This window comes from Urocitellus parryii, chromosome 1 (assembly GCF_045843805.1).
Source record: "Urocitellus parryii isolate mUroPar1 chromosome 1, mUroPar1.hap1, whole genome shotgun sequence".
Lineage (NCBI taxonomy): Eukaryota > Metazoa > Chordata > Mammalia > Rodentia > Sciuridae > Urocitellus > Urocitellus parryii.
Genome location: NC_135531.1, coordinates 223,667,687 through 223,693,892, shown reverse-complemented (window position 1 = coordinate 223,693,892; position 26,206 = coordinate 223,667,687). Strand labels below are relative to the sequence as shown.

Genomic DNA, 26,206 nt, shown 5'->3' with positions numbered 1-26,206 from the left:
CAGCTGAGCCATAAGAGCCACCATGTGCTCACCCCGTGGGGCCCAGAGGACCACACGAGCTATATACAGGCCTGGATTGGGGAAACTCTGATGGCTGGGAAAGTTGGCTGAGTGAAATTCTTTCTCTGCAATGCTGAGAGACAGACAGGTCTTGCAAATAATCAGAGGCCTTCAAAACCAGTGTTAGGGTTGCACAGATGAGGGACTTGTGACTCCAAGAGGGAAAGAGATTTGTCCAGCTGGCAGTATGCCTGGGTTCAAATGCCATCTACCAGCTGTGAGATGGTGGACAAGTAACTTCACCTCTCTGTGCCTCAGTTTCTTCCTCTAGAAAATCAGGACTATCAGAGCCTCCTTAGTCAAGCCTGGCACTTACAAATGCTCACTGTGACCCATGAGGGTGGGGGTGTCGGAACAAACATGAGGACCCCCCCACTACTGGAACCATTGGTTTACCCCAGGGCTTCTATTATTAGCTTTCCAGCCTTTCTACACATATTTGCATGTGAATATTTTCAAGTGGACACTGTTAAAATGATGTTTGAATTACCTGCTTGAATATGAGCAGCAGACTCACTCCTTCTGTTGCTTATTTTCTTAAATTTGCTCCGAGCTTCATATCCTCTCCAGGCTAAAAATATAAAACCATGTGCTAGGAATGACATTAATTTAAGAATGTGCCAGAGAATTGATATAAGCTGTTTCCCCCTCCAATCTATTATGCCTCTCCTCCTCCCTCTTGCTTTCTCACTGAACAAAATGAGTAGAGCTACGTGAGCTCTGGTGGGGAAGCGGGACCTCTCTGTGCTGGCAGCTTGGCTTCCAAGATGCTTCTGAGGAGGCATTTATTTTTGGTTTGTTTAATCAGTGAGTTTCCGCAGCATACTGAGTTCTGCTTAGGAATCACTTGGGTCAGCTACACCAGGTGCGATGGTTCCCTGTCATTCCAATCCATGGGGAAAACCTGTCTTCGGGACTTGGGGTCATGGAGAGGATGGTGGGAAACTGGGGCTGGAGGGGTGGTGGAAGAACTGAAATAGAGTGGTCCTTTTAATATTTTGTATTTAGGAGAAAGATATAAACATGAAAGTCAGAGAGAGAGAGAGAGAGAGAGAGAGAGAGAAAAGAGGGGAGTCCAGGGAAATAATGAGCACTCTGCAAGAGGGTGCTCAGGGAGGGGAAGTGGCCATGGAAGGGGAAAGGCAAGGAAGACAGCTGAAGAGGACAGGACAGAGGAAGGGGCTGGGTGAGTCTTTCCGATGCAGACTGAAGCAGGAAGCCACCCAGCAATAGCAGCAGCAGTAGCTCTTCTTTGTTACCCGACCTCAGCCTGAGCATCGTAACTCTTCTGTACATGGTGGTCCTGGGTTCTGAGAGCAGGCAGGAGGTCATCCACCATGGTCAAGATCTGGTGCTTTCAAAAGCAGACATGAAGACCAATGGAACAGAATAAAAGACCCAGAGACAAACCCACTTACATACAGTGATCTCCTACTAGACAAAGGCGCCAAAAACATATAATGGAGAAAAGATAGCTTCTTCAACCAATGGTGCTGGGAAAACTGGAAATCCATAGGTAGTAGAATGAAGATGAACCCCTATCTCTCACCCCTGCACAAAAACTCAACTCAAAGTGGATCAAGGACCTAGGCATTAGACCAGAGACCCTGCTCCTACTGGAAGAAAAAGTAGGTCCAACTCTCCACCATGTTGGCTTAGGAACCAACTTCCTCAACAAGACTCCTGAAACGTAAGAAGTAAAATCAAGAATCAATAAATGGGATGGTATCACACTAAAAAGCTTTTTCACAGGAAAGGAAACAATCAACAATGTGAAGAGAGAGCCTACAGAATAGGAAAAAATCTTTACCGCCTTTACCTCAGATAGAGCATTACTCTCCAGGATATACAAAGAACTCAAAAAACTTAATACCAAAACAAAACAACAACAACAACAACAAAACAACAATCAATAAATAGGCAAAGAAACTGAACAGGCACTTCACAGAAGAAATACAAATGGTCCAAAAAAATACGAAAAAATGTTCAACATCTCTAGCAATAGGAGAAATGCAGATTAAAACAACAGTGAAATTCCATCTCACTCTAGTCAGAATGGCAATTATCAAGAATACAAGTAACAATAAATGTTGGCAAGGATGTTGGGGGAAAAGGCACACTCTTACATTGCTGGTGGGACTGCAAATTGGTGCAACTACTATGGAAGGCAGCAAATTCCTTAGAAAACTTGGAATGGAACCACCATTTGACCCAGCTATCCCACTCCTTGGTCTATACCCAAAGGACTTAAAATCAGCATACTACAGTGACACAGCCACATCAATGTTTGTAGCAGCTCAATTCACAAAAGCCAAGCTAGGGAACCAACCTAGGTGCCCTAAAACAGATGAATGGATAAAGAAAATATGGTATATATCCACAATGGAATATTACTCAGCCATAGAGAAGAATGAAATTATGGCATCTGCTGGTAAATGGATGAAACTGGAGAATATCATGCTAAGTGAAATAAGCCAGTCCCCCAAATCCAAAGGCTGAATATTCTCTCTGTGGATGCTAATCTGTAACAAGGGAAGGTCAGGGCGGGAAGAATAGAGTTCATTACAAAGGGGAATGAAGGAGAGGGAGGGGGAATGGGAATAGGAAAGACAGTAGAATGAATTGGACGTAATTTCCTATCTTTATATATGACCACATAACCAGTGTAACTCCACAACATATACAACCATAAGAGTGGGATCCTAATTAGAATAAATCATACTCTATGTATGTATAATATGTCAAAATACATTCTACTGTTATGTATATCTAAAAAGAACAAATTTTTAAAAAGGAAAAAGAAAAAGATCTGGTGTTTTTACAACCACTTGTCCATAGCACAGAAGCTCAGCTGCTGTTAATAGTACAGTGACTCCTACAAGTGCATGGAGACACTCACAGGGCCAGGCAGAGGGGAAGGAGCCTGATGGTCGGTTTTCTTAGTCTACACATTCCAGGTGGGCTAGCAAAGCCAGCCAGCCTCTGATGGGGTGATGTGAATGCATGGTCCTGAGTGTATGTCGCACTAGTCATTCTGGGAGACGGGGCACGTGTGGGTGTGTTGGGATGTGACACCATTGGGCCCCTCATACGGCCTCTGTCTTGTCACAATGACTTGTGTGCTCATCTGCAAACTCAGGAACTGTGGCATTTTTCTCAAGGCTACATCCCTATCACCTGGTACAGGTGGTAAGCCCCAGTACTAATAGAAGGTGAGCACTCGGAAGACTGTATGAAAACAAGTCATTTACCTGACTGGATGGTGATGGCACCCTTCTCTCTCTTCTCTCTGACTCTTTTGTATCTCCTGGCTCCAAGCCACCCCTTGGTATATGCCTGTAGGATCACCACTCTGCCTATGACTTCTTGCAGTAGCAGATTTAATTGCTCGACATGGTAGTATTTGAGAAAAACCTGAAAGGATATATTAATTTTAGCATTACATATGGGCTTTCCAACAGAAATCCACTGTACCCCAATATATTCTTAAGGTGATTACTAAGGTAATCACTGTAAATTAACGTTTACAGTGATTTGACACATTCTCACGTCACTGACTTCTTGGGGGCAAATACAAGTCTCCTTCTCAAGCTGAGCCAAGCCTTGGTTCTTGATATAAACAGATGATGATGTTATAAGGTGTCATGGGTCCCAGGTGCTCACCAGCCTGCCCTGTGTCAGTCAGAAGTTCCACTTTCTCAGCCTGAGCTCTCTCTCCTTGTTCCCCACAGCCTCTAGTGGAGGTACCACCAACAGGACCGACCATTGGCCCATGGAGGAAGTCAGAGGGAGAGGGACCTGCATGACCCACACTGATCTAATTTCTGCTGAGGACCACGGTGCTGCTATGATCTCTTGGGCTAAAGCTGGCTTTGAAGGGCAATTCTGGATGGGCCATAAAATCCTGGGGTCCTGCAAGGGCGTGATGTTCTCCCAAATGAAAACCTACACACGATGAAACTAATAAACAGGGTAGGCAATAAATAGCACAACATGAGTCTAATGAAAAAATGAACAGAACTCCAAAGGAAACTCATCACTGCCATTAATATGATTTGTATATTTGCACGTGTGCTAGAATACAAAGTCTTGAAAAGGGGACATTTGAAAGGGAGCTCAAAGATGTCAGTCTAGAAATGCTAAGTGACTCTCAAATTACATGCAGAACAGAGGAGGCAACTTTCCTCCTCTGGCCTCTAGGGTGCCTGGGCTCCTGACTCAAGAGCAGCAAAGACCCTTTTTAGGTTGGGGTTTTGCCTGCTAAGCTACACCTCTTACACAGCTCTTCTTGCCAGAGATACCAGCAACAAGAAATACAGGCACACCGGAAAGCAGCACACAGGGATGATGTGAACAATAAAGAAAGAACTACCTTTGTTTTCCCCAGTACCCAGTGATCCAATTTGGACTTTTCCAAGATAGCAGCACAGCTCTCTTTACTAGCAGGAGGCGTTTGATGTGCTCTGAATGCCAAGTAATAATACCTACCGAATAAAAGAGGAAAATGAAGCATTTTTAGTCATTATTTGATTTAGTAGAGTTGCTGTGGACTCACTGGCCAGCAGTGTTTTTTTAATAGTAACTATGTCTTGAGAACAAGAATAGCAAAGTCAATAGTGAAAGATGCACTATTTATATTTGCTAACTTGGCTCTTTCACATTTTCTGTGGTGTAGATTTTCCTTTTAATTTTGCTTTGTTAATTCACATTCAATGAATACTTGGTGTGTTTTGCATGCAAAATCAAGATACTTAATCATTTAAGAAAGCTGACATTTGGATCTCCTATTGAAATTCAGAATTTTAAACATTGGCATTCCTATTATAAAAACAATTTAAATCCCATTGTACATATTTTGATTCTGCTTTAAAAAGTCCCCTCTAAAGTGATCTGTGGCGAGCAAATGATCATAGCCTGACACAACCAATTCTGGGCAGAGCTGCATGTGTTGATCAAGGACTAAAGTAGGCATGTTTTCTTGATGTGATCACCAAAACCACATTTGTTTTCTTAAATGACATCATTTTAGTGAACTTCTAAACTTTCAGATGAAAGGGTTTCTGGGTAGATTCAAAGAACACCACGGTAGAGGAGGAAAAAGATCTTTTCCTAGCCCATCCTAAGTTCACGGCTGAGGTCCTTATAACAGAAGACAGATTAACAAGAGAAAAGAATTCAAATTTTATTTAAAGTAAGTTTTATGTGACAAAGAAGCTTTCCTTCATAAGGACACAAAGACCCTCAGAAATAGTTATTCTGGTGTATTTTTATGCAGGTTTGATGAAGAAGTGGATATTATGATTGGACCAAAGGGTATGGACAAATGGTAGTGAACTGGGGAGGCAGTGAATGGGGTGCATTTGCCAAGGCCTATGGATTTCTTCAGATTCTTCTGTATGTTCCAGCATTCTTAGAGATGAGAGCCTTCCTTTTCTCTGGGCATAGGGAAGATCTCTCTCACATAAGAGTCTATGACTTGTTTCAGGGAAAGTCAGAAAATCCCCCCAAGGTTTTGTGACCTGCCTCAGGACACAAGGTCAGAGTGACCTTCCTGCCTCTGAGGTTTTCTCAGATGACAAGGTACCATGCTTTAGGGTGGCATGTCCTGAATGACATCACTTTTTGTTTTGGGGGTAGGGGGTGGTGATTAAGGGCATGGTGGTGCTGAGGATTGAACCCAGGCCCTTGCACATGCTAAGCACATACTCTACGACAGAGCTATATCCCCCTAGCCCCTCCTTTCTTCTTCAGTCTCCCTGTTTTTAAAAATAAATAACCTGCTATATATACTATCCCTTTAGAAAATCTTACCTTAGTTTTTCTTTAGAAAACTTTCAAGGATCTTTTTTCTGCTCTTTGCTGCCATCTATTATTAAATTCAACCTCCTGAAAGCTTAAACTTTATTCCTTTGTCAAAGGATTTTTTTTCCTTCTTCATCTGACAAGGTTAATCTGCTAGTTTGAAATCACTTTTAAATATATGACTGTTTTTATTTTCGTAAAAAATAACATCAACATAGGAAACATGTCCCCTCTTCTTGTCAAAAGGACTCATATCTTTTGGTTTATGGAAAAATCAATATACCTGACCAGTACTTGAGTCAATTTTATTTTTGTGCTACAAATTGTTTTATAAGTTAGGCTACAGGGCTGGATTTGCTGGATACTTCTGCGTTCAGAGATCCTGGGACCGTTTCCATGGCTCTGAGTTTGGGTTCCCACCCTTTGAGTCGGAGAAGTGTCCTTAGACCCAGGATAGTGGCTGGAGCGGATAATGCTGGTGGATCCTTTGGCCCAGGATCTGCTAACAGCTGATGTCCTCCAGAGCTCAGTGGGAGGAGCCCAGCCTGGGCCTAAGTGGGCAGCTCACGACAATGGCACAGATTCCTCAGCCTGACTCTCTCCAGGACTGTAATTTCATCATGGTTTCTCTGGCTTATCTTTGGTCATAGCAAAAAGATTGTCCTGGTGTTCATGAGGCTGATGGGATGGATGGAAGGTTTGTATGAGGTCGTGGTAAAGCTGATGTACAGAGCGCTTAAGCTGTAACAGACGGTGGTAAAACCAGGATTTCCTGCACTTCCCTCCCTGGCCACTTGTCACATGGGCTCCCTCAGCTTCTAGCAGCCCAGTTTTGGGCACTGTGAGTACTCAGCGCCATTGGTGATGAGGTATTTAAAGAGAACCTAATGAGCTGGGCATGGTGGCACATGCCTGTAATCCCAGTGACAGGAGGATTACTAGTTCAAAGCCAGCCTCAGTAATGGCAGGGCCCTAAGCAACTCAGTGAGACCCTATCTCTAAATAAAATACAAAAATAGGGCTGGGGATGTGGCTCAGTGGTCGAGTGCCTCTGAGTTCAATGCTCGGTACAAGATAAAAAATAAAATAAAGAGAAACTAAAGAATAACTAGCACTGTGAAACATGCAAGAGGAATGCAAGTTATGTTCCTGTTCTCCAACCAAGGATTTATACTTAGTTTTCAGGCATCTGTGAATGTTACTTAGCAACTGCTAATTTTTAAACAGGGAGAATGTATCCTGAAGTAACATAAATAGACTTAACTTTGGGATTTTTCAGTTGTTGAAATCAAATCTATTAATTTATTATGCTGATAATATTTACATCTGACTTAGTTTAGAAAGAGATGAGTAACGACACTACGAAGAGGTGAAGTTTCAAAAACCAATGTAGATACAACTGATTTACGTACAGTAATCAAGTTAGAGAAGCATAATGTGTTTCTTCCATGGAGTGAGTTCAGATTCCAGCATGGTGAAGCAGTACTTTGAGCTCCTGAGGGCTTCAATGTCAAGGCTACACAAAAGGAACCAATCTATGAGGCCTGCCAGGAAGAGGGTCTTTTGGGGGAGATCCATTCCACCTTCTTTCTGAAGCAGTTGATCAAGTGAACAAGCAGGAGGGTAGGCAGTAGCGAAAACACTAAGTGTACATGTCTATTTTGAGGGTCTTGACACATGACAGCATTGATAAAAACTAGTTCTTCCCTAAGATGCCTCTTGTAGGTAGAATTGACCTCATAGGCTGGAGTCTGAGCACTGAGTTAAGAGTCAGACAACTTCTAAGAGCAAATCACTCACTTGTGTTCCTGAACCAAATTAGTGGTTCTTAATTCTTTTTTTTTTTTAAGATGGTGAGTGAGGGGCTTAAAACTATGAATATCTGGGACAAGATACAGATATCTATCTTAGAAAATGCTCTTAACATAACACATTGTATATAATGTCAAGAGCTTCACATCCCTTTTGATGGCCCTCTAAGGACCTAAGAGTTCTTCCTGCTCTAGAACCCTTTGGCAGGTGATAAATTTCATAGCATCTCATTTTATTAAAACATATAAGCCATCAAAAGAGTAATTATTCAGCTAAAAAAATGTTGCTATTCAAAATGTTGTTTAGTTTTCTAAAATGTTTTGTTATATGAAATGCAAGCTGTTCAAGGAAATGTTTTAAAATATAATAGGCAAAGCAACATGTGAAATATGAGTAATGTATCCTCCTGTGTTAAAATTATGGAAACAAACTGGAAGGTTTGGTAAGGTTCAAGGTTCTATTACTACATAACAAATTACCTCAAACTTAATGCTTCAAAAAAACATTGTTTTAAAAACCGATCTCACAATTTCCGAGAGTCAACAATTCAGCAGTAGCTTATCAGGTAATTTTGGCTCAGGGTCTCTGATGAGATTTTAGTCAGGATGTTGCATAGGGCTGCAGTCATCTAAAGGCTTGATTGGCACTTGAGCATTCATTTCCAGGATGACTCACTTCTGTGCTTGTTGTTAGAACTCAGTTCCTCACTGGCTGTTGGTAGGAGGCCTCAGTTCCTGGCCACATGGGCCTCTCCAGAAGGCTTCCTGAGTACCTTCACCGCATAGAATATGGCTTTCCTCAGATCAGGGGATCCATGGGAGAGACAGGGGACCCAAAGAGGAATTTGGAATGCCTTTTATAATCCAGGTTTATAACCTGGTTATAAGAACCCGGTTCTTCCATATGCTTCTATTCACCACAAGTGAGTCACTAAGTGCAACTTATACTCAATGAGAATTTAAATTCTACCATTTAAAGGGAGGAGAATCAAATAATTTGTGAACATATTTTTTAAACTACCACAAAGGATCTCAAGAATGTCAAGTCTTCTTTCTATTGATGATAAAAATCACCTTCAGTTAAGTGAAGTAACTTACCCAAAGTGACAGAAAATAAATGACAAAGGCTAAATTATTATTGAAGTTGCCTGACTTCTAAGGTATTAAGTTTTTAAAAGAACTGACATGAATCTGACTACTGAAGTTTGATTCTTGATGCAAAGGAAAGATACAAAAAAAAAAAAAAGGTAAAATTAAATGCTGCTTCTCACCAGAAAAGACTGATAAATTTGTCTACATTGAAAAAAAAATGGAAAATTTGGAAAGAAGAGGTATTTTTTAAAGTTTCATTGTTTATCCTATTACATTTTATTATGCAGTCTATAAAGAGGCCCCAACAAAATGCAATTGTTTGGAATGTAGACATCTCTTACCAAATCAATGGTGGTAAATTTCTTGGCCAAACTTCAAAGCCTATTTAATCAATTTGAATATTTCCTTTGAGGAGAAAGAAACTTTTATTTCTCATTTTCCCTTCTTGTGTTAGTTAGTACAAATGGAGAAAGTCCTTGGTACGACAGAGGAAAGAAAAAGAGACTGTGTTAAACTCTCTGAAGTTGTCCTCTGAGACCTGGTCCATCTCAGCAAGAGGAAGACTTCTTGGTCTTCATCATGGTTCCACTCATAAGAATGTGAGGAACATAAAAACCTCTAATGTCCAAACACTGACCTTCCAGAATGGAGACAGAACAAAGAATATCAGGTTCCCAAGAACTTCTAAGCTTTCCCCTAGAGGGAATAGAACTTTAAAGATTGGGTGGAGGTTGAAAAGACTGAGGGGCCATGGAGAAGGAGCCAAGAGGGAAGGTGCCCTTGGACTTGGACTCTATTCAAGATGGACTCTATATCTACTGAAAAGAAACTTAAATTACAAAGGAAGAGAAATGTTTGGAAATTTTGGAATCTTTGGGTGTTTCTGATCAGTTATCAACAAGGTTATTTTTTTCTTATAAGAGCTGGACCTGAGCTCTTCTAGATGAAATGTGGGCAGAATTGAACTTAAACTTAACTGATCAGACTTCAGCCTCTACCTCCATGCATTTAGTGCTAAAACCAAGGCACCTAGAATTTGCAGGACAGAATACTAAGAGAGAACTAGAGAGAGAGAAAACCCTGGAGATCTGTGGAGGATCTCCTCAAGTATTCATCAGACTATTGATTGGCACAGGAGGGAACTACCAAATCTGAGGAAAGAACCATTAGTAAGGATTACAGGGAATTGTGCCTAATGCTCACACAGGGCTGGCAATAGTGCCTGTTCTACCTGCCAGTTTAGTTAACCTCATAATTCACAGGACAATGCGGAAAGTACTCAGGAGGGTTTTGCTTTAATAATGAGAAAATATTAGTGATAAACATAGCTCTGTTTTCACCTAACAAATCTAAAAAGCAAGAAAAAAAAACAAATAATATTATTTCCACGCAATTTAATTGCATCCCAGAATAAAGCACAAAGATATTTGTAAGGATACAAAAAAGATAAAATTGGCAATTTTTGGCATCAAATCAAGATTCCTGACCTGCAAGAAAACATGACCCATTGTGAGAAGAAAAATCAACCAATTGAAATGGATCCAGAAGAGACACAGGTATTAAAATTTATAGATAAGGACATTAACATAGCTATTTTAACTATATTCCAAATATTTAAAAAGTTAAGTGTACAACAGAAGGTATAAAAAAATCTAAAAAGAACTTTCAGAAATAAAAATTACATGATGTCTGAGATGAAAAATATACATAACAGAATCAGCAACAGATGAGGGATTGCAGAAACAAGGATTTGTGAACTTGAAGACATGACAACAGAAAAAATTACAAAAAATAAAATAGAAAAATAATTTAAAAAATAAAAACAGCATTGGTGAACAGTAGGGCAATTTCAAGTGGCCTTAATACATGTAACTGGAGTCCTTAGAGGGGAGGAAGAATAAAGGGAGTAGAAAAAAAATATTCAAAGAATTAGTGACTAAAACGTTTCCAAATTTGATGAAAACTGTAAACAACAGATTCAAAAAGTTCCAACCACAAAAAAAGTTAAAGATAACCACACCAAAGGGAATTAATCCAAATTTCTTAAAACCTGGATAAAAATCTGGTATGCAATGTAATCCCAGCGACTCAGCCTCCTGAGTCAGGAGGATCATAAGTTCAAAGCCAGCCTCAGCAACTTAGTGAGGCCCTAAGCAACTTAGTGAGACCCTGTCTCAAAATAAAATATAAAAAGGGACTAGAGATGTGGCTTGGTGGTTAAGTACCCTGGTACCAAACAAACAAACAACAACAAGAAACAGTGATAAAGAGAAAACCTTGAAGACAACTAAGGGGGGTATGGGAATAAGTTACATTCAGAGAAGCAAAGATAAATATGATAGCAGATTTCTCAATAGAAACAAAGTAAGTGGGAAGACAATAGAATAAAATCTTTAATCTACTAAAAGAAGTAAATTCTATACCCAGTGAAAATACCTTTCAAAGACAAAGGCAAAATAAAGACTTCTAGATACACAAAAACTGGATTTTTCACCAGAAGACTCATACCAAAAGAAATGTTCAAGGAAGTCTTTCACACAGAAGGACAATAACACAAGGTGGTAATAGGTATTTCTAAGAAGGAATGAAGAATGCTTTCTGGGAACTGGTTAGTAAATATTTAATTTTTTTTTTCTTTTTTGCAGTACTAGTGATTGAATCTGAGGGTACTCTACCTCTGAGCTACATCCCCAGACAGTGTCTTTCCAAGTTGCCCAAGCTGGCCTGGAACTTGCCATCCTCCTGCCTCAGCTTCCCAGATAGCTCAGATTATAGATGTGCCACTGCATCAGCCAAAATGTTTGTTGTTGTTGTTGTTGTTGTTGTTGTTATTTAAATATCTTCAAGATACACTTGACTGAACAAAAATAACAGCAGTTGATTATGGGGTTTATAATTCATGGAGAAATTAAATGTACCACAATAGCAGAAAGATCAGGAGAAAATTAATTGAAATGAACTATTTTAAGATTCTTAACTATAGCTAAAGGGGTGTAATATCATTTGAAGGTAGGCTAGGAGAAGTAAAAGATGTATACTATAAATCATAATGTGACTCCTAAAATAACAAAACAAAGCGCTATTCCTATGTCAATGAAGGTCAATAAAGGTAAAATGAAATAGAAAATCCTCAAAAAATCTTAAAGGAGGAAAAGATCACATGAAACCAATAAAAAACAAATAGTAAATTAATAGATTAAACCTAGCCATAAGAATAACAATGTTAAATGTAAATGGTCAAAACACCTCCAGTTTAAAGACAGAAAATTTCAGATTACATGAAAGAGTAAAACATCAATATGCTGCTGACAAAAAAAATGAACAAAGATACAAAAAATTTATTTATTTTTTTTAACTTTTTTTTTTTTTGAGAGAGAGAGAGAGAGAGAGGGAGAGAGAGAGAGAGAATTTTAATATTTATTTTTTAGTTTTCGGCGGACACATCATCTTTGTTGGTATGTGGTGCTGAGGATTGAACCCAGGCCGCACGCATGCCAGGCGAGCGCGCTACCGCCTGAGCCACATCCCCAGCCCCAGATACAAATAATTTAAAAGTAAAAGATATATACCATGCCAACACTAGTCAGATGAAAATCTGACTACCTGTGTCAACACAAGGCAAAGTAGATTTCAGTATCAATTAACAGAAGTTTCTTTACACACACACACACACCCCTTATCTGTTCTCTAGAAAACACTGATTAATATAGCTCTGGTCCCTTTTGCTGTTGTTTAGACATCAAATGGAGACAGAGACAACCTTGGTGATGAAGTTCTTAAAATACCACTGAGAGTTAATAGGCAAGTCCTGTGAAAACCAGGGGATGGCATAAGGTTGTTTTGGGTAACTTCCTCCCGCCTCTGTCATTTCTTCTCCCTTGGGGTTCCCCACAGATGTTTTACCTACTTGGGGTCTAGGAACCTTGATCCCTCTACATGCTTGTAAATATGTCTTCCTTGTCCAGTTTCAAAACTCCATACCTGAGCATTCTCACGAGGCTTTCTGCTCAAGAGACCAGCTGGTCCCTCTAAGAAACACTTAGGTCTGGAAGGAAACTTAGAATCATTGATTAAAAAAAAAAAATACACACACACACACACACACACACACACACACACTCCTATGTACATATATACATATATACACACATATATGTTTATTTATATAGTTTTGAACAGAGGAGGAAGAGAGAAATCTGGCTCAAGTCTAGAATTTTGTAAATGGAAGATGAGAGGTTCACCCAGTCTTCCAGCTCCAAGGCCAGGCTCCTCTGGGCTCCTCACCCCTGGACTCTTGCTGTCCCCCCAGCATGGCACGTGTAGTACTCCTGCCTCCCTAACGGGGGACTTTGATGCCGCACCCCTTCTCGCCTCATTGGAACTTGCAATTGTCTATAGGGATCTGGAATCTCAGGCTTTGGGCTTAGGAGTGTTGGTTTCCTATATGTGAGCACCAGCTGTCACGATCTTCTTGACCATGTGTGATGGACCCAACCAACATTCTGCTCCGACTGGGGCATCTGTAGGCATTTGTTTTTCAGTGGAAAGCCACATGCTCCGTCTTTAGCGCACACTCTGGGTGATCACATTCTAGTGCTGTTCATCCTCTTTGAGCTGTTTTGCAACTCTTTCTAAACACAAGTTAACTGGTAGAAAAATAAATTCTGTCCAGCCTGGTGATGATTTTAATTGACTTCTTCCCCACTGTGGAAAACCAGTTTTGTCTTCATTTACTATGCATCTCAACATTCCTTTGTTTCATATAAGCTGTAGCTGTGCTGTTTTGATTTTTCCTTTGAACTGATTATAACATCTGCCTGGTTCTCTCATATCACATGAATAAATTATTTTAATGTATACCACATAAATCTTTATTCCGTTTCCCAGTCATGATTTTTATCTTCTTCTGTACTTTTTTTTTTCTTTTTGGTACTAGGAGAGAACCTTACTGGGGTTTTGGTACTAGGGGAGAACCCTACTGAGCCTACATCCTCAGACTTTTTTATTTTGAGTCAGGGTTTCTCTAAGGTGCCCAGGCTGGCCTCAAACTTGGTAGTCTTCAGACTCCCAAGTTGCTGGGATCACAGGTATGGGCCACCATGTCTGGCTTCTGCACGTTATCTTTTAACAAAAGAAAGAAAGAAGTACAAATATCCAGGCCAGAGGAGCACGCATACACACTGGAGGCAGAAGTCTTCTTACCAGGGTAGACCTGATCCTATCGAGCAGTTCTAAAGGGCCTGCTGGGCTCAGAAATAGGGCCCCTTTTCTACTTACAACTTTTGAAGGGAAAATACTATTAATGGAATATGTTCATGTTGAACTTAGAAAGTCAAACCATTTTCCAGTGACATAACTTCACCACTAGAGTCTGAGATTGCTCTCTGTTCATGAGAGTCTAAGGAATTATCAGACTTACTGACTGCCAAAAAGGCAAGATGTAAAATGGTAGAGTAGTCCCTTGGTATCCACTGGACCCTCATTGATATCAAACTCCACAGATACATGAGTTCCTTATTTAAAATGGTGTAGTATTTGCATATAACTTACATACTTCCTCCCATATACTTTAAATTAACTCTACATTACTTATAATACCTAGTGCAAAATAAATATCATATAAATAATTATTGTATAAATATTGTATTGTAGGGAATCATGACAACTAAAAAGTCTGTGCATGTTCAGTATCACTGCAGTTTTGTTTTTCAAATTTTCAGTCCAAGTTTGGTTATGCAGAGTCCATGGATTCAGAGGCTGACTACTGAATTGTGGTTTGAATTTGCATTTCCTTAATTACTGGTGAGGCTGGGCTTTTTGTTCTCAATGGCATTCTCTGACAATGAACAATACACACACACAAAAAATTAATTTCTCTACTTTTTCCTAATGATTATTTTTACTTCTGAAGGGAAAGAAAGAAGAATCACTCATTTTAAATAAAAAAATTAACATGGGTGAGCACTGACTTTTTAGAACCCCTCTCACTTTTCAATTGCACCTCTCACCTTGATCCTTCTACATCTGCATTTTTACGTTGTTTGGGAAAGATTTGTATCTTTTAAAAATGCTTTTGAAATTCTAACCCACAATGAAGGAGCTCTGCTTGGATTTCATACCTCCAATTTGAGTGCATATAAAACATCTGTACCTCTAAATGAAGATTCGCAGAGGCCTAAGTTAAGAATTTTTTTCCAAGGATTGTTATATAGACTAAAACATTTTTATTTTCATATTTCTAAAATCTTTAAACAAACATCTTCTTTCAGGATGGATTATACATTCTGGGTAGTTTAAGAGCTTGAGTATAACCATGTTGTCCCCCCTGACTACTTTCCATATTAAACTGGCTTTTCACCTCCATTCATTTGTTCTTTAAATAAAAGTTTATACTCTGGCTTAGTCGTTGTTTTTATCCCATAGGTTTGTGTGTTGGAGGCTTTAACCCTAAGCTGGTGTTTTGGGAGGTGTGGAAACTTTAAGTGGGGTAGATTGGCAAGAGGGCCTTGGATCTTCCTAGGGTCACTACCCTTGGAAGGGAGTTCTGGTCTCCTGAAGTGAGTTCTTAGAAAAGTGAGTGGTTATGAAAGTCCAGAACTGACCCCTGAGTCTCTCTCTGTCTTCCTATTTCAGGAGATGATCTCTTTCTCACATATAAGTTCCCGCCATTGTCCAATGGCCAGGATGTGACCCATCCAAAGAGAACACTCACCAGAGTTGAGCCAATGCCATACCATGCCCTTGAACTTCCAAAGCTGTGAACTAAATGAGCTCCTTTCTTCATACGTGCCTCAAGTATTTTGCTATAGCAATGAAAAAGCTGACTAATGCAATGTAGGACCTACTAATGTACCAAGCACGAGCAGAAGTGCTACATGACGTGAATGAGCAATGTAGACAATTTCCCTCTCCTCATGAAGCTTATATACCAGTGGGGAGACAAACACTAAACAAAAATATGAAGGACATCATTTTAGGTAGGGGTAAGTGCTGTGAAGAATAACAAATTGGGGTGGGAAAACTCAATCAGTATATTTCGTGGTATTCTGACAGGCAGCCATAAGCAACCGGGACAGTAAGGGAATTCAAGTCATGCCATCTGTGGAGCTGCTGAAGGAGCTCTTCAACAGTCATGTGCACACCACCTGCATCAGATTCACCTGGAGGCTTCACAGAAGATGAGGATTCCTAAGCCAAACAGGATTCTTAGAATCAGAGTCTCTGGAGTTGACCTCAAGAATCTATAATTTAATAAGCTCATATGGAGATTCAACTCTAGTTTGAGAACTTCTGGCTTAGGGGAACATGATAATTGACTGCCATCAAGTGGAGAAGGGAGACGATCTGTTCAGTAAAGCCCAGAGGAAAGAACTGGGATGGAAGTTTAGAAGCTTCTGCAGGATGATTTTGTTCAGGTGCAGGGAGGACATGTGGTGATCAGACATCTATAAACATGGAATGGGCTGTCTTGGGGCCAAGGAGTAAATTCAGTGGGAAGTTCATAAGATTAAGAACGTTACCAAAGGATTTCTAGGTATTTTAGTAAGGCAATTGGACCTGATGACCTTTTGAAATTCCTTCTAACAAAGACATTGTGTTGACTTCTTCCTGGGCTCAAAGAATTGCTTCTGTGATTTTAAAACTGATGTTTATCATTGATGCAATATTATTATGGTAACAAATCTTGAGTTACTGCTTTATACTTGAACAATAAATTGGAATATTCCTAGTTTCCCTAGATTGTCTGTTAGGGGCTCTTAGAAGCTCACCTACGGTCTGTCTTTCACAGGATAGTCTCATCATCCACCTAGAATCCTGGTTCTCAGCCTAGTCTCCCAGTCAGCAGCAGCACCACCAACTGGAAATTTGGGAAAAATGCAAATTTTCTCCTCTCTCTCTCTCTCTCTCACTCTTTCCCCAACCCCTACTGAATCAGAACCTGTGGGGGTTGGGCCCAGGAATCATTTTAATAAGCTCCTCAGGAGACTCTGTGAGAAAGCTGGAGAACCACTGAGAGAAACAGAACCCTGGCACTCAGGTGCCAAGAAAGAAAATGGCTGCCTGGTCTCTGTCATATTTTCTATTTGTTAGACTCCAATGACATGGGGTGTCTGGAGAACATCATTTTCCCTTGGAAAAGGTTGATTGCTCAGAATCTACCCTGAAGAAATTCTCACATGTGTATAATATTTAGGATTTGTCATTGAGCATCGCTGACAAACAATTGGAAACAATTTCAGCGTCCACCAATAGAGGAATAGCTAAAAGCATATCATGGATTTCAATGAAAGAGTTGAGAAGAACATGTGAGAGTGATGGAACAACATGGATTTGTATCTAATACACATTGTTAAATAGAAAAACAAGTTGCCAAATGGTACAAGACGTGTGATTCAAGTTGAGCTAAAAAATATAGAGCTTTATTTTCCCTTTCTCTCTCTCTAGTTCCGTGTGTGTGTATTCTGAAAGTAAAACTCCTGAAAGAGCTAACAGTGGCAACTCTAATGAGGGGCAGTGATTGGGCAGAGGCTGGGAAATAAATTTAAGAATGTGGGAAAAAAATTCCTAGTCTTTATATAATACTTAAAATTTTTAGAGGAAATGTGTTCATACATTATTTTTGTATTTAAAAATTAATTTCTTGGGGGACTGGGGATGTGGCTCAAGCGGTAGCGCACTCGCCTGGCATGCGTGCAGCCCGGGTTCGATCCTCAGCACCACATACAAACAGAGATGTTGTGTCCGCCGAAAAATAAAAATAAATAAATAAAAAATAAATAAAAATAAAAATAAAAATTAATTTCAAACACTAGGTAAAAATCATTATGGTTTAATTATAATGGGCCCAAATCCTGGCCAAAAGAAGCATAGATTTAAAAAATTCAACCAATATCACTTGCATCTAAGTAGGAATATCCCTTATCATGTGGTAAAGAGCTTTAACTGTTTTCCTGTTTTAAATATTCATTGAGGGATTTGCACTCTCCATCAGTGACCACCCAGACTGTCTGTTCAGAAACCCCAAATACTGGACAATTATCTGAATAATTCAATCAATATAAATAATTTTCTCTTGTTTAGAAAATGGAAGTAGCAGAGCTATTTTGGTCTGGATAATTTGATAATTACACCCAATTGCCCATTTCCCTTCATGTATTTAAGATTCCAGATTTAGTTTATTAAGTTCTTATATTTACCATAAGCCCTTTTATTTTAATTTTTTCCCTTCATGTTTGGCCTTGAGTAAAAAGACAACAGCTGGCCACCATCTGTTGCCAGGGAGGAAAAAAGCCATTATATTCATTGTACCCTTAGGAAGACTCCTAAATTTGGGCCTTAGGACAAGAAGTCACACTGATCTGTGCTATTAGATTGCGGAAGTCCTGAGATTATAAACTCCTTCTGATACAGTACAACTCACTACAGCATTTTGTATACAATAGGCATTTAATAAATATTTCTGTTGCTATTGCATTATAAGTTTAATAACATAAAGGGAAGAAAACCACAATTAAACTGGGAATTGGAAATTGAGGCTGGGTTTATTCACCAATCAATTTGTAATAAAAAGCTAAACTTCAAACTGCTGACTCTATTTTACAATTAGAAAATTATCAATGGACATGTTTTCTGACTGAGTTCCTTAGACTGCTTTGGCGGTGAATATTCAGATGAGTTCAATTGTTGTTATGGTTTAGATACAAGGTGTCCCCCAGAAGCTCATATGTAAGACAATGCAAGGAAGTTTAGAGGTGAAATGATTGGGTTTTGATACCCTTAACCTAACCAGTGCATTAATCCATTTGAATGGATTCACTGGGTCGTTAGAGGAGGTATGGTGTAGCTAAAGGATGTGGACCACTGGAGATATACATTTTGTCCCTGGTGAGCTGAGTTCGCTTGCTGCTTCTTTGTTGCCATGTCCTGAACAGCTTTCCTCTGCTGCACCCTTCTGCCATGATGTTCTGCCTTACCTTGGGCCCAAAGCAATGGAGTCAGCCATATATGGACTGAGACGTCTGAAACCATGTGCCCCAAATAAACTTTTCCTCTTTTAAAATTATTCTTTTTGGGTCTTTTTAAGAATGTGGGAAAAATCATAGTCTTTATATAATACTTAAAATTTTTAGAGGAAATGTGAAAAAACTGACTTCAACAACTGTCCTATTTACTTTGAAGATGGGCTTTGAAATTCAATAACTCATTTCACTTTTTGACTCCACCACATACTGTCTGTGACTTTGAGCCACTGTCTTCAATTGTAAAATCAGAATAATATTAATCTATTTGGAGGGTTAATACCAAAGTTGCAATGATATATGTAAAACCCTAGCATGAAGCCTGTCATAAGCAGATACTCAATATAATATTCATCTCTCCCTTCTTCTCTTCCTTTCTTTGACAAATATCCATTTTTCTCTTCCCTCTTCCAAATGTGTAAGGAAAAGTAGCTAGGCATCTTTCCTTTGAGTCAACCTGAAAGCATGGTGCTCAGCTATAAGGCAGAGGTCAATGTAGAGGTCAATGCAGGTCAGCTGATGGTCTGGGCAGCAGTTTCCCAGAGCCTGGCGTTGGGAAGAATTCCAAAGTCACATTCAAGTTCTGAAGGAAAAAGGCCTTGATTGAGGAGCCTGGTGCACAGCTGGGTCTAGACAGCAAAGTGCTGCCACAGGCCAGGTATTTATCTTCCCTGGGCTGGAAGGTTTCCTTTTATTCTTTCTCCTCTCCCCGCTTTTCTTCCTTTTGTTCATTATTATCTTCATTCATTTTTCTGCTTCATTATTATCACTACCTACCATATATTAGTCTCACTGAAATTTATCTTAAGGAATCCCCAGGAATGGAAAGAGAGTTTGAACTCAGCTTTTGCTTTTGATTTTTTTGCTATGGGGTGAGTACTGGGTGTTAAATCCAGGGATGCTGTATTTTTGAGACAGGGTCTTGCTAAGTTGCTCAGGCTGGCCTCAAATTTGTGATTCTCCTGACTTAGTCTCAGGAGTCACTAGGATTACAGATGTGGATCATCATGCCTGTTCAGTCATGGATTTTTATAGGGTAGCCTGGAAATTTGATTTGAATGTCCTGAGTGAGTCTTCTCAACTGAATAGATAGTGTTCAATACCTTCACAACATCTTTTCTTTTTTTCCCCCCTTTGATATTTCTTCTTACACTGACTGCATAGCTGGGCAGTGAGTCCTTGTGTTTCTTTGGATAAGTGGATTGTTCTCTGTGACTGAGTTAGTTTCTGAAGCTGCTCATAATGCAGAACATAAGGGAAATCAGGAAAGATAGCCTGAATGTATTTTGACCGCCACCACTCAGGATCTTTGAAGAACTATGTGATTGATATCACTTCTTGCATCCACTTTTCAAATTACCACTACAAATTCCTGGCTAAATTTGCAGAGCTATCAATGACAAAGATGATTTTGCTGATAATTGAATAAGTGAAGGCAGCTGTCAGCAACCAGAGCAAAATGATTTGTTTTGGGTTTTGAATTGTCTATACCCTGAGGTAAGCTGAGAAGCTTTCAGCAGTAGCAAGGACACTTTGAACTCATCCTGCCCCCAAAGAATGGCTGGAGGTAGTCACAAAAATTCTCTTCAGTCTTTAGTAACCTGGAGAGGCGGATAAATCACCACCTCCTAGAGATGGGACCTCAGGAAAGCTACTTCACTTCTCTGGCCTCAGACTATCTGTCAGTGAGGTTATACCAGACCATCCCTCAGAGTCTTTTGATGATTCTAGAAGGCACTTATAAAAAATTTTTTTGCTTGTTTATTGCAAGATTAGAATAATGGTGACATAACTGTTAAAAGAAGTCATCTGAAGTCCTACCTCCCTGATACTCAATACATAAACTACCCAAAAGGTATCAAAACACACACACACACACACACACACACACACACACACACCACACACACACACACACAGTTGGAGAGGTTAACAACCAAAGGGAGGCAGGCAGGAAGAGCAGCCTGCAAGGACAGCAGTTAGAGTTCTCATCCCAGAGCCGGCCACCATGAGACTGCTGCCCCAGAAGGTCCTGTGGACTATTTACTTAAGCATGGACAAAATTTCCTCACAGTGTTCCAGCTGTCCATTTTCCCCTGAAGTACTGTCTCTTAACATGTCCCTCACTACCATCGAAGTCAATTTCCAGGGAACTGAGGGTTTTGTTCACCTTGCCACAGAAATCCTAGCTTATCCAAATGGCACATTGAGGTCTGTTTATGTGAGACTCTCACCCATGTAGTTTCAGGTGAAATAAGACCCAGGTTATCCCAAAGGATTAGTTTCCTAATTCCTTATTCCCTGTTGACTTCCCATCTCTAGCTAGTACTTGAACTCATGCTTACCTCTAAATTCCTTGTTATGAAAGAATAAACCAATGAGCCCATTTGCCAGTGGTTATCAATTTGGAAAATGTTGTCCCCAAGAAGATATTTGAAGATCTAGAGTTTTTTTTTTCCAGAGTTAGGGATCAAACCAGGGCATCACACATGCTAGGCAAGCATTCTACCACTGAGCTTTATCCCCAACCCCCTAGAGACATTTTTTGATTGTCACAACAGCTGGCAGTGAGGAGCGGTGGGTATTGTTGTCTAGCAGGTAGAAGCCAGGCAAGAAGCTGCTAAATATCTTATAAGATGTAGGACAGTGTCCCAGAAATAAAGAATTCTCTGGTCCAAAATATCCAAGTATCAGGTTGCAAGGTTGAGAGATTCTGGTTGAAGCCACTAAAAATCTTTCTTTCTCTGCTACTCACATTTAAATGCATTTCTGGCTAATAGAGTCCTTCATTTAGAAAACAAGGTACACACCCTATGGGCCAGATACCATGCATCTGAGATGTTAGAAATACAACAACAAGTAACGCCTACTATTTCCTCCAAAGTTTATAGTCTAGTGGGGCAGACAGACATGTTAGGATAAAAATAAGAGAACATTCCAACTGCAGGCAGATCAACGTTGGTTCAGTGTGGACGCAGAGGATGGAGCAGCCTCCAGCTTGGTGTCCAGGCAGCCTTCACAGGAAGGTGCTGGGCTAGAGATGGAGAGGAAGGGAGACCTCCATATGCAGAAGGCTTCCCAGGGAGAAGACAAAGCACGGCCATCGAGCATGGCCTGGAGGGCCCAAGGTCAGGCAGGCACTAGTCTAGGGTGGGTGAGGGAAAGCAGTAGGGGAAAAAATGAGAATAGTAGATTGGGGTCAGTTATGGAAAGCCCTGCCCCCTGATCTTATCATCTAGGTGATGAGGAATAGGCACAGCTCTGTGTTGATGATAGAACCACAAGTTTTATAAACATCACTCTGATGGCAGTGTAAAGAGTCACGTGGCAGGGCAAAGATGAGTGAGTTAGGAATGCCAAGTACACCTGAAGGCCAGGCAAAAATTCCACTGAGAGACATATTAGTGTTCCAAAGGTATGGTAGGGAATAGTCAAAAGAGAAAAAAATGTTTAGGATGTTCTTTGTCAGGTTCCTCTATAGTCCTTCCTATATGATTTTCTATTGGCTGAGTGATATTAAAGGCAAGAATGTGCTTCTCTCTCCTTGTGTTCTCAGCACCTCAGTACAGGGCTTGCCTTATTGACAGAGCCTCATTATACACTTTGTCTTGTTAACAGGGAGGATGTGTCAATGATCAAGAACCGAAAAGGCCTGAGGTTGGTGGCTTGATCTGGTAGTGAGATACCTACATCTGCATCTTGGATTCATCCATAGGGACATCTCTGGGATAAGCCTGAAGGTTAAAGCCAACAATCAAAAGTCCAAATATGAGGGCCTTAAAAATAATAGTCAGCTCAAGCCAGGCACAGTGGCACACGCCTGTAATCCTAGCAGCTTGGGAGGCTGAGGCAGGAAGATTGCAAGTTCAAAGCCAGCCTCAGCAACAGCAAGGTGCTAAGAAACTCAGTGAGACCCTGTCTCTAAATAAAATACAAGATAGGGCCAGGGATGTGGCTCAGTGGTTCAGTGTCCCTGAGTTCAATCACTGATACCAAAATAAATAAATAAATAAATAATAAAAATAATAGCTTGAAAAAATGTCTGATGTCCAAAGTGATTCCAGACCCTCTACTGGCAAGAATATCTGGGTCTCAAAGGATTATTCTAGAATCCAAGAAAACCAGTTGGTCAACTGTGGGGATCTTGTGTTAATTCTTTTAAATAGCCACAATAAATTTGGAGCTGACTCTAACAGACAATATGGTAAAACCAAGTATTTCTGTGAGTCAAATAAAATGATTGTATGCATAGGTCTGAAGAAAGATCCAAGTAAACAATAAAAAAATATTTTGAATGACAGCAGGACCACTGGAAGAAAAGTATGGTTTCTGAAGTTGCTGAGATAATTACTCCACCAAAAGAATATGAGAAACTCCTGTTCATTCCATGGAGCCACACAATTAGACTCTAGTTTCTCTAAAGACTTGCAGTTTCTCTTTTATATCGCATGTGGCCTTATGTTGCTAGGGAATACAAATAAAATAATAATAATAATAATAATAATAACAACAACAACAATAATAATAGGACTGGAGCCGGGTATGGTGGTACATGCCTATAATAACCCTCCTTAACTTCCTTTTAGTCATAAAGGGAAGATATAGGAAAAGAACAATAGAAATATTAAACCACTGAAAAGAAAAAAAAAATCAAGGTCATATTCACTTCAGTAGATATCAATTTAGTCTCAGAATTACAGATTAAAAAAAAAACTCACATAAAGGAGAAGTGATCTTTCTCAGAAATTTCCTACATTGTGATATGTAAAACTATGATGTCCTGGGTCAGGGAAGTAAAAATAAACCTTAAAAAAATTGCACATGAGTTGCAAGAAAGAAGGCATATATTGAATAACTTATTTTTGTATTTATTTTTCTTACTGCTTAATTTTATTCATTCATATTTTAGACAGCTAATACACTCAGAACATGACTAGGTAAAAATGGTGGATTGAGTACATACATTTATTCTTCTTACTCCTGAAATACCAATAAAAATGACAGTAAGGGATATTTTAAAGGCATAAGTCCTTTGTGAGCAGAAAGAGAAAAGTTAAGTTTAAAAAGGGTGAGAAGCAGCCACAGTGGCACTTGCTTGTAATCCCAGCAACTTGGGAGGCTGAGGCAGGAGGATGGCAAGCTCACGGCCAGGCTGGACCACTCAGTGAGACCCTGTCTTCAAATAAAAACTATAAAGGTCTGGAGTTGTAGCTCTATGGTAAAGCACCTCTGGGTTCAAGCCCCAATACCTCAAGACAAAGGTGGGGGAGGGCAAAGATAATCACAAGATTTTAGTAACAAGAAAGCAGATGGGGAAACGGTAACAGATTTAGCAAGAAAATTAATCCTAAACTGCAGCAAGGACAGCTGTAGGGCAACCTGGTTTGTACCAAAGGAATCCCCCGCAACACACACACACACACCCTCTTTGCAGAGACTTAGAAATTTATAGACCCAGACACCTCTGGAAGTCTGGGAGAAGAAGTATCTAAAACAGGAAAATTTCTTTTAAATTAATGAAGAAGGTCAGGCGTAGTGTTGCGTGCCTATAATCCTAGTGACTTGGGAGGCTGAGGCAGGAGGATTGAAAGTTCAAGGCTAGCCTCAGCAACTTAGAAAGGTCCTAAGCAACTTAGTGAGAACCTGTCTCAAAATAAAAATTAAAAAACAGGGTTGGGGGGACTGGAGATGTGGCTCAGTGATCAAGCACCCCTGGGATCAATCCCTAGTACTTAAAAAAAAAAAAAAAAACCACAAAACAAAAACAGACTAGGCCTAGCTCAGAGGCAAAGTGCCCCTGAGTTCAATCCCTAGTATCAAAAATAGATAAATAAGTACAAGTAATGAAGAAGCAGCCTTATCACCAGATTTTCCTCCCCAGTTATAGAGGAAGATTTTCTAGAACAGAAGGTTTCTGTTTATAGTCACTCAGAGGTGAGTGATACTAAACCCAAACAGTGGGTGGATGAATGCTTCTACATACTGAGCGTTGAAACTCCCAGCTTTCTTTTTTCACTGGACTCTAGAATTCTGGAAGCTGATCTAGGTGGAAGACTAGTTTATCAGAATTTTCTGAAGGGAAACACCAGTCCATGAATTGAATCAACATGAGAGAACTTTGCATTCATTTGAGAAGCTGGCCATCAGATGCTCTATTTGAGCTTCTACACCCAGGGAAGATGTGGCCATAGGAGTGCCACACGGTTATAACTCTGCCGAAAGGAAGAATATGATTCAACTTGGACCCCATTTAGGACTCAATGAAGTGAAAGGGAATGGGGAGAAAGCTGGTGGTGAATTCCGAACCCAGAGACAGCAGGTCGACAACTTAATGCAGATATTGTATAAGAAGAAGAAAAAACTACAGACCCACAGAAACAAAAAGAAGGCTCTGTGGAGCACGTTATAAGTAATGGTAAGAAATTTGTAGTATAAACAGGAAAAAGATGTCTCCTTGACTATAGCAACCATTAAAGACTATGCTTAGAGCACAAACAGAGTCTGGGAAAGAAACCCTGACAAAGGAAAGTGACATCCAACACAGTCCCATGTGGAAGTTTAAGTTTTTTGAACATCATGGGTCAGGAACATCGTGGACTGCATTGAGAGGATCAGAGAATTATGTCCACTATAAGACGATGAATTCAAACAGGGACAGAATTCAAAACCCAGCCAGACTGGGTTTTCCCTAACCCCTTAGTTAAGTAGATTTGGAAACTGTTTTCAAGAACCCATTGTATAGTATGTAAGAAACCAATGATTAGGTTATAATATAGTAAACTGTATATACTACTTTCTGGAATTAACATTCAATCGTTATCAATAATTTTTTTGTTCTTAGAAAATTCCAAATTAAAAGGCTCCTATATCCATTAACAAATATATGAAAAAATGTTCATCATCTCTCGCAATTAGAGAAATGGAAATCATAACTACTCTAAGATATCATCTCACTCCAGTCAGAATGGCAGCTATTATGAACACAAACAATAATAAGTGTTGGCAAGGATGTGGGGAAAAAGGTACACTCATACATTCCTTGTGGGATTGCAAATTGGTGCAACCAATATGGAAAGTAGTATGGAGATTCCTTGGAAAACTGGGAATGGAACCATCATTTGATCCAGCTATCCCACACCTTGGTCTATACCCAAAGAACTTAAAAACAGCATACTACAGGGACACAGCCACATCAATGTTTATAGCAGCACAATTCACAATAGCTAAACTAGTTACCAACCTAGATGCCCTTCAGTAGATGAATGGATTAAAAATATGGCATATATACACAACGGAATTTTACTCAGCAATAAAAGAGAATAAAATCATGGCATTTGCAGGTAAATGGATGGTGTTGGAGAAAATAATGCTAAGTGAAGTTAGTCAATCCCCCCCACCAAAAAAAACAAATGCTGAATGTTT

General features: G+C 39.8%; 1 protein-coding gene across 1 annotated transcript in view; it reads right to left on the bottom strand.

Annotated features, from left to right (window-relative positions):
* Positions 1–26,206, bottom strand: part of Myo3b (myosin IIIB) — a 449,152-nt gene that overhangs the window by 153,784 nt on the left and 269,162 nt on the right. Inside the window, exons 27-29 of the mRNA XM_077794873.1 lie at positions 4,433–4,544; positions 3,312–3,474; positions 528–631 (exon numbers count right to left, since the gene is read on the bottom strand). Coding sequence (XP_077650999.1) covers positions 528–631; positions 3,312–3,474; positions 4,433–4,544 — 379 coding nt within the window. The remainder of the gene's footprint in view (positions 1–527; positions 632–3,311; positions 3,475–4,432; positions 4,545–26,206) is intronic.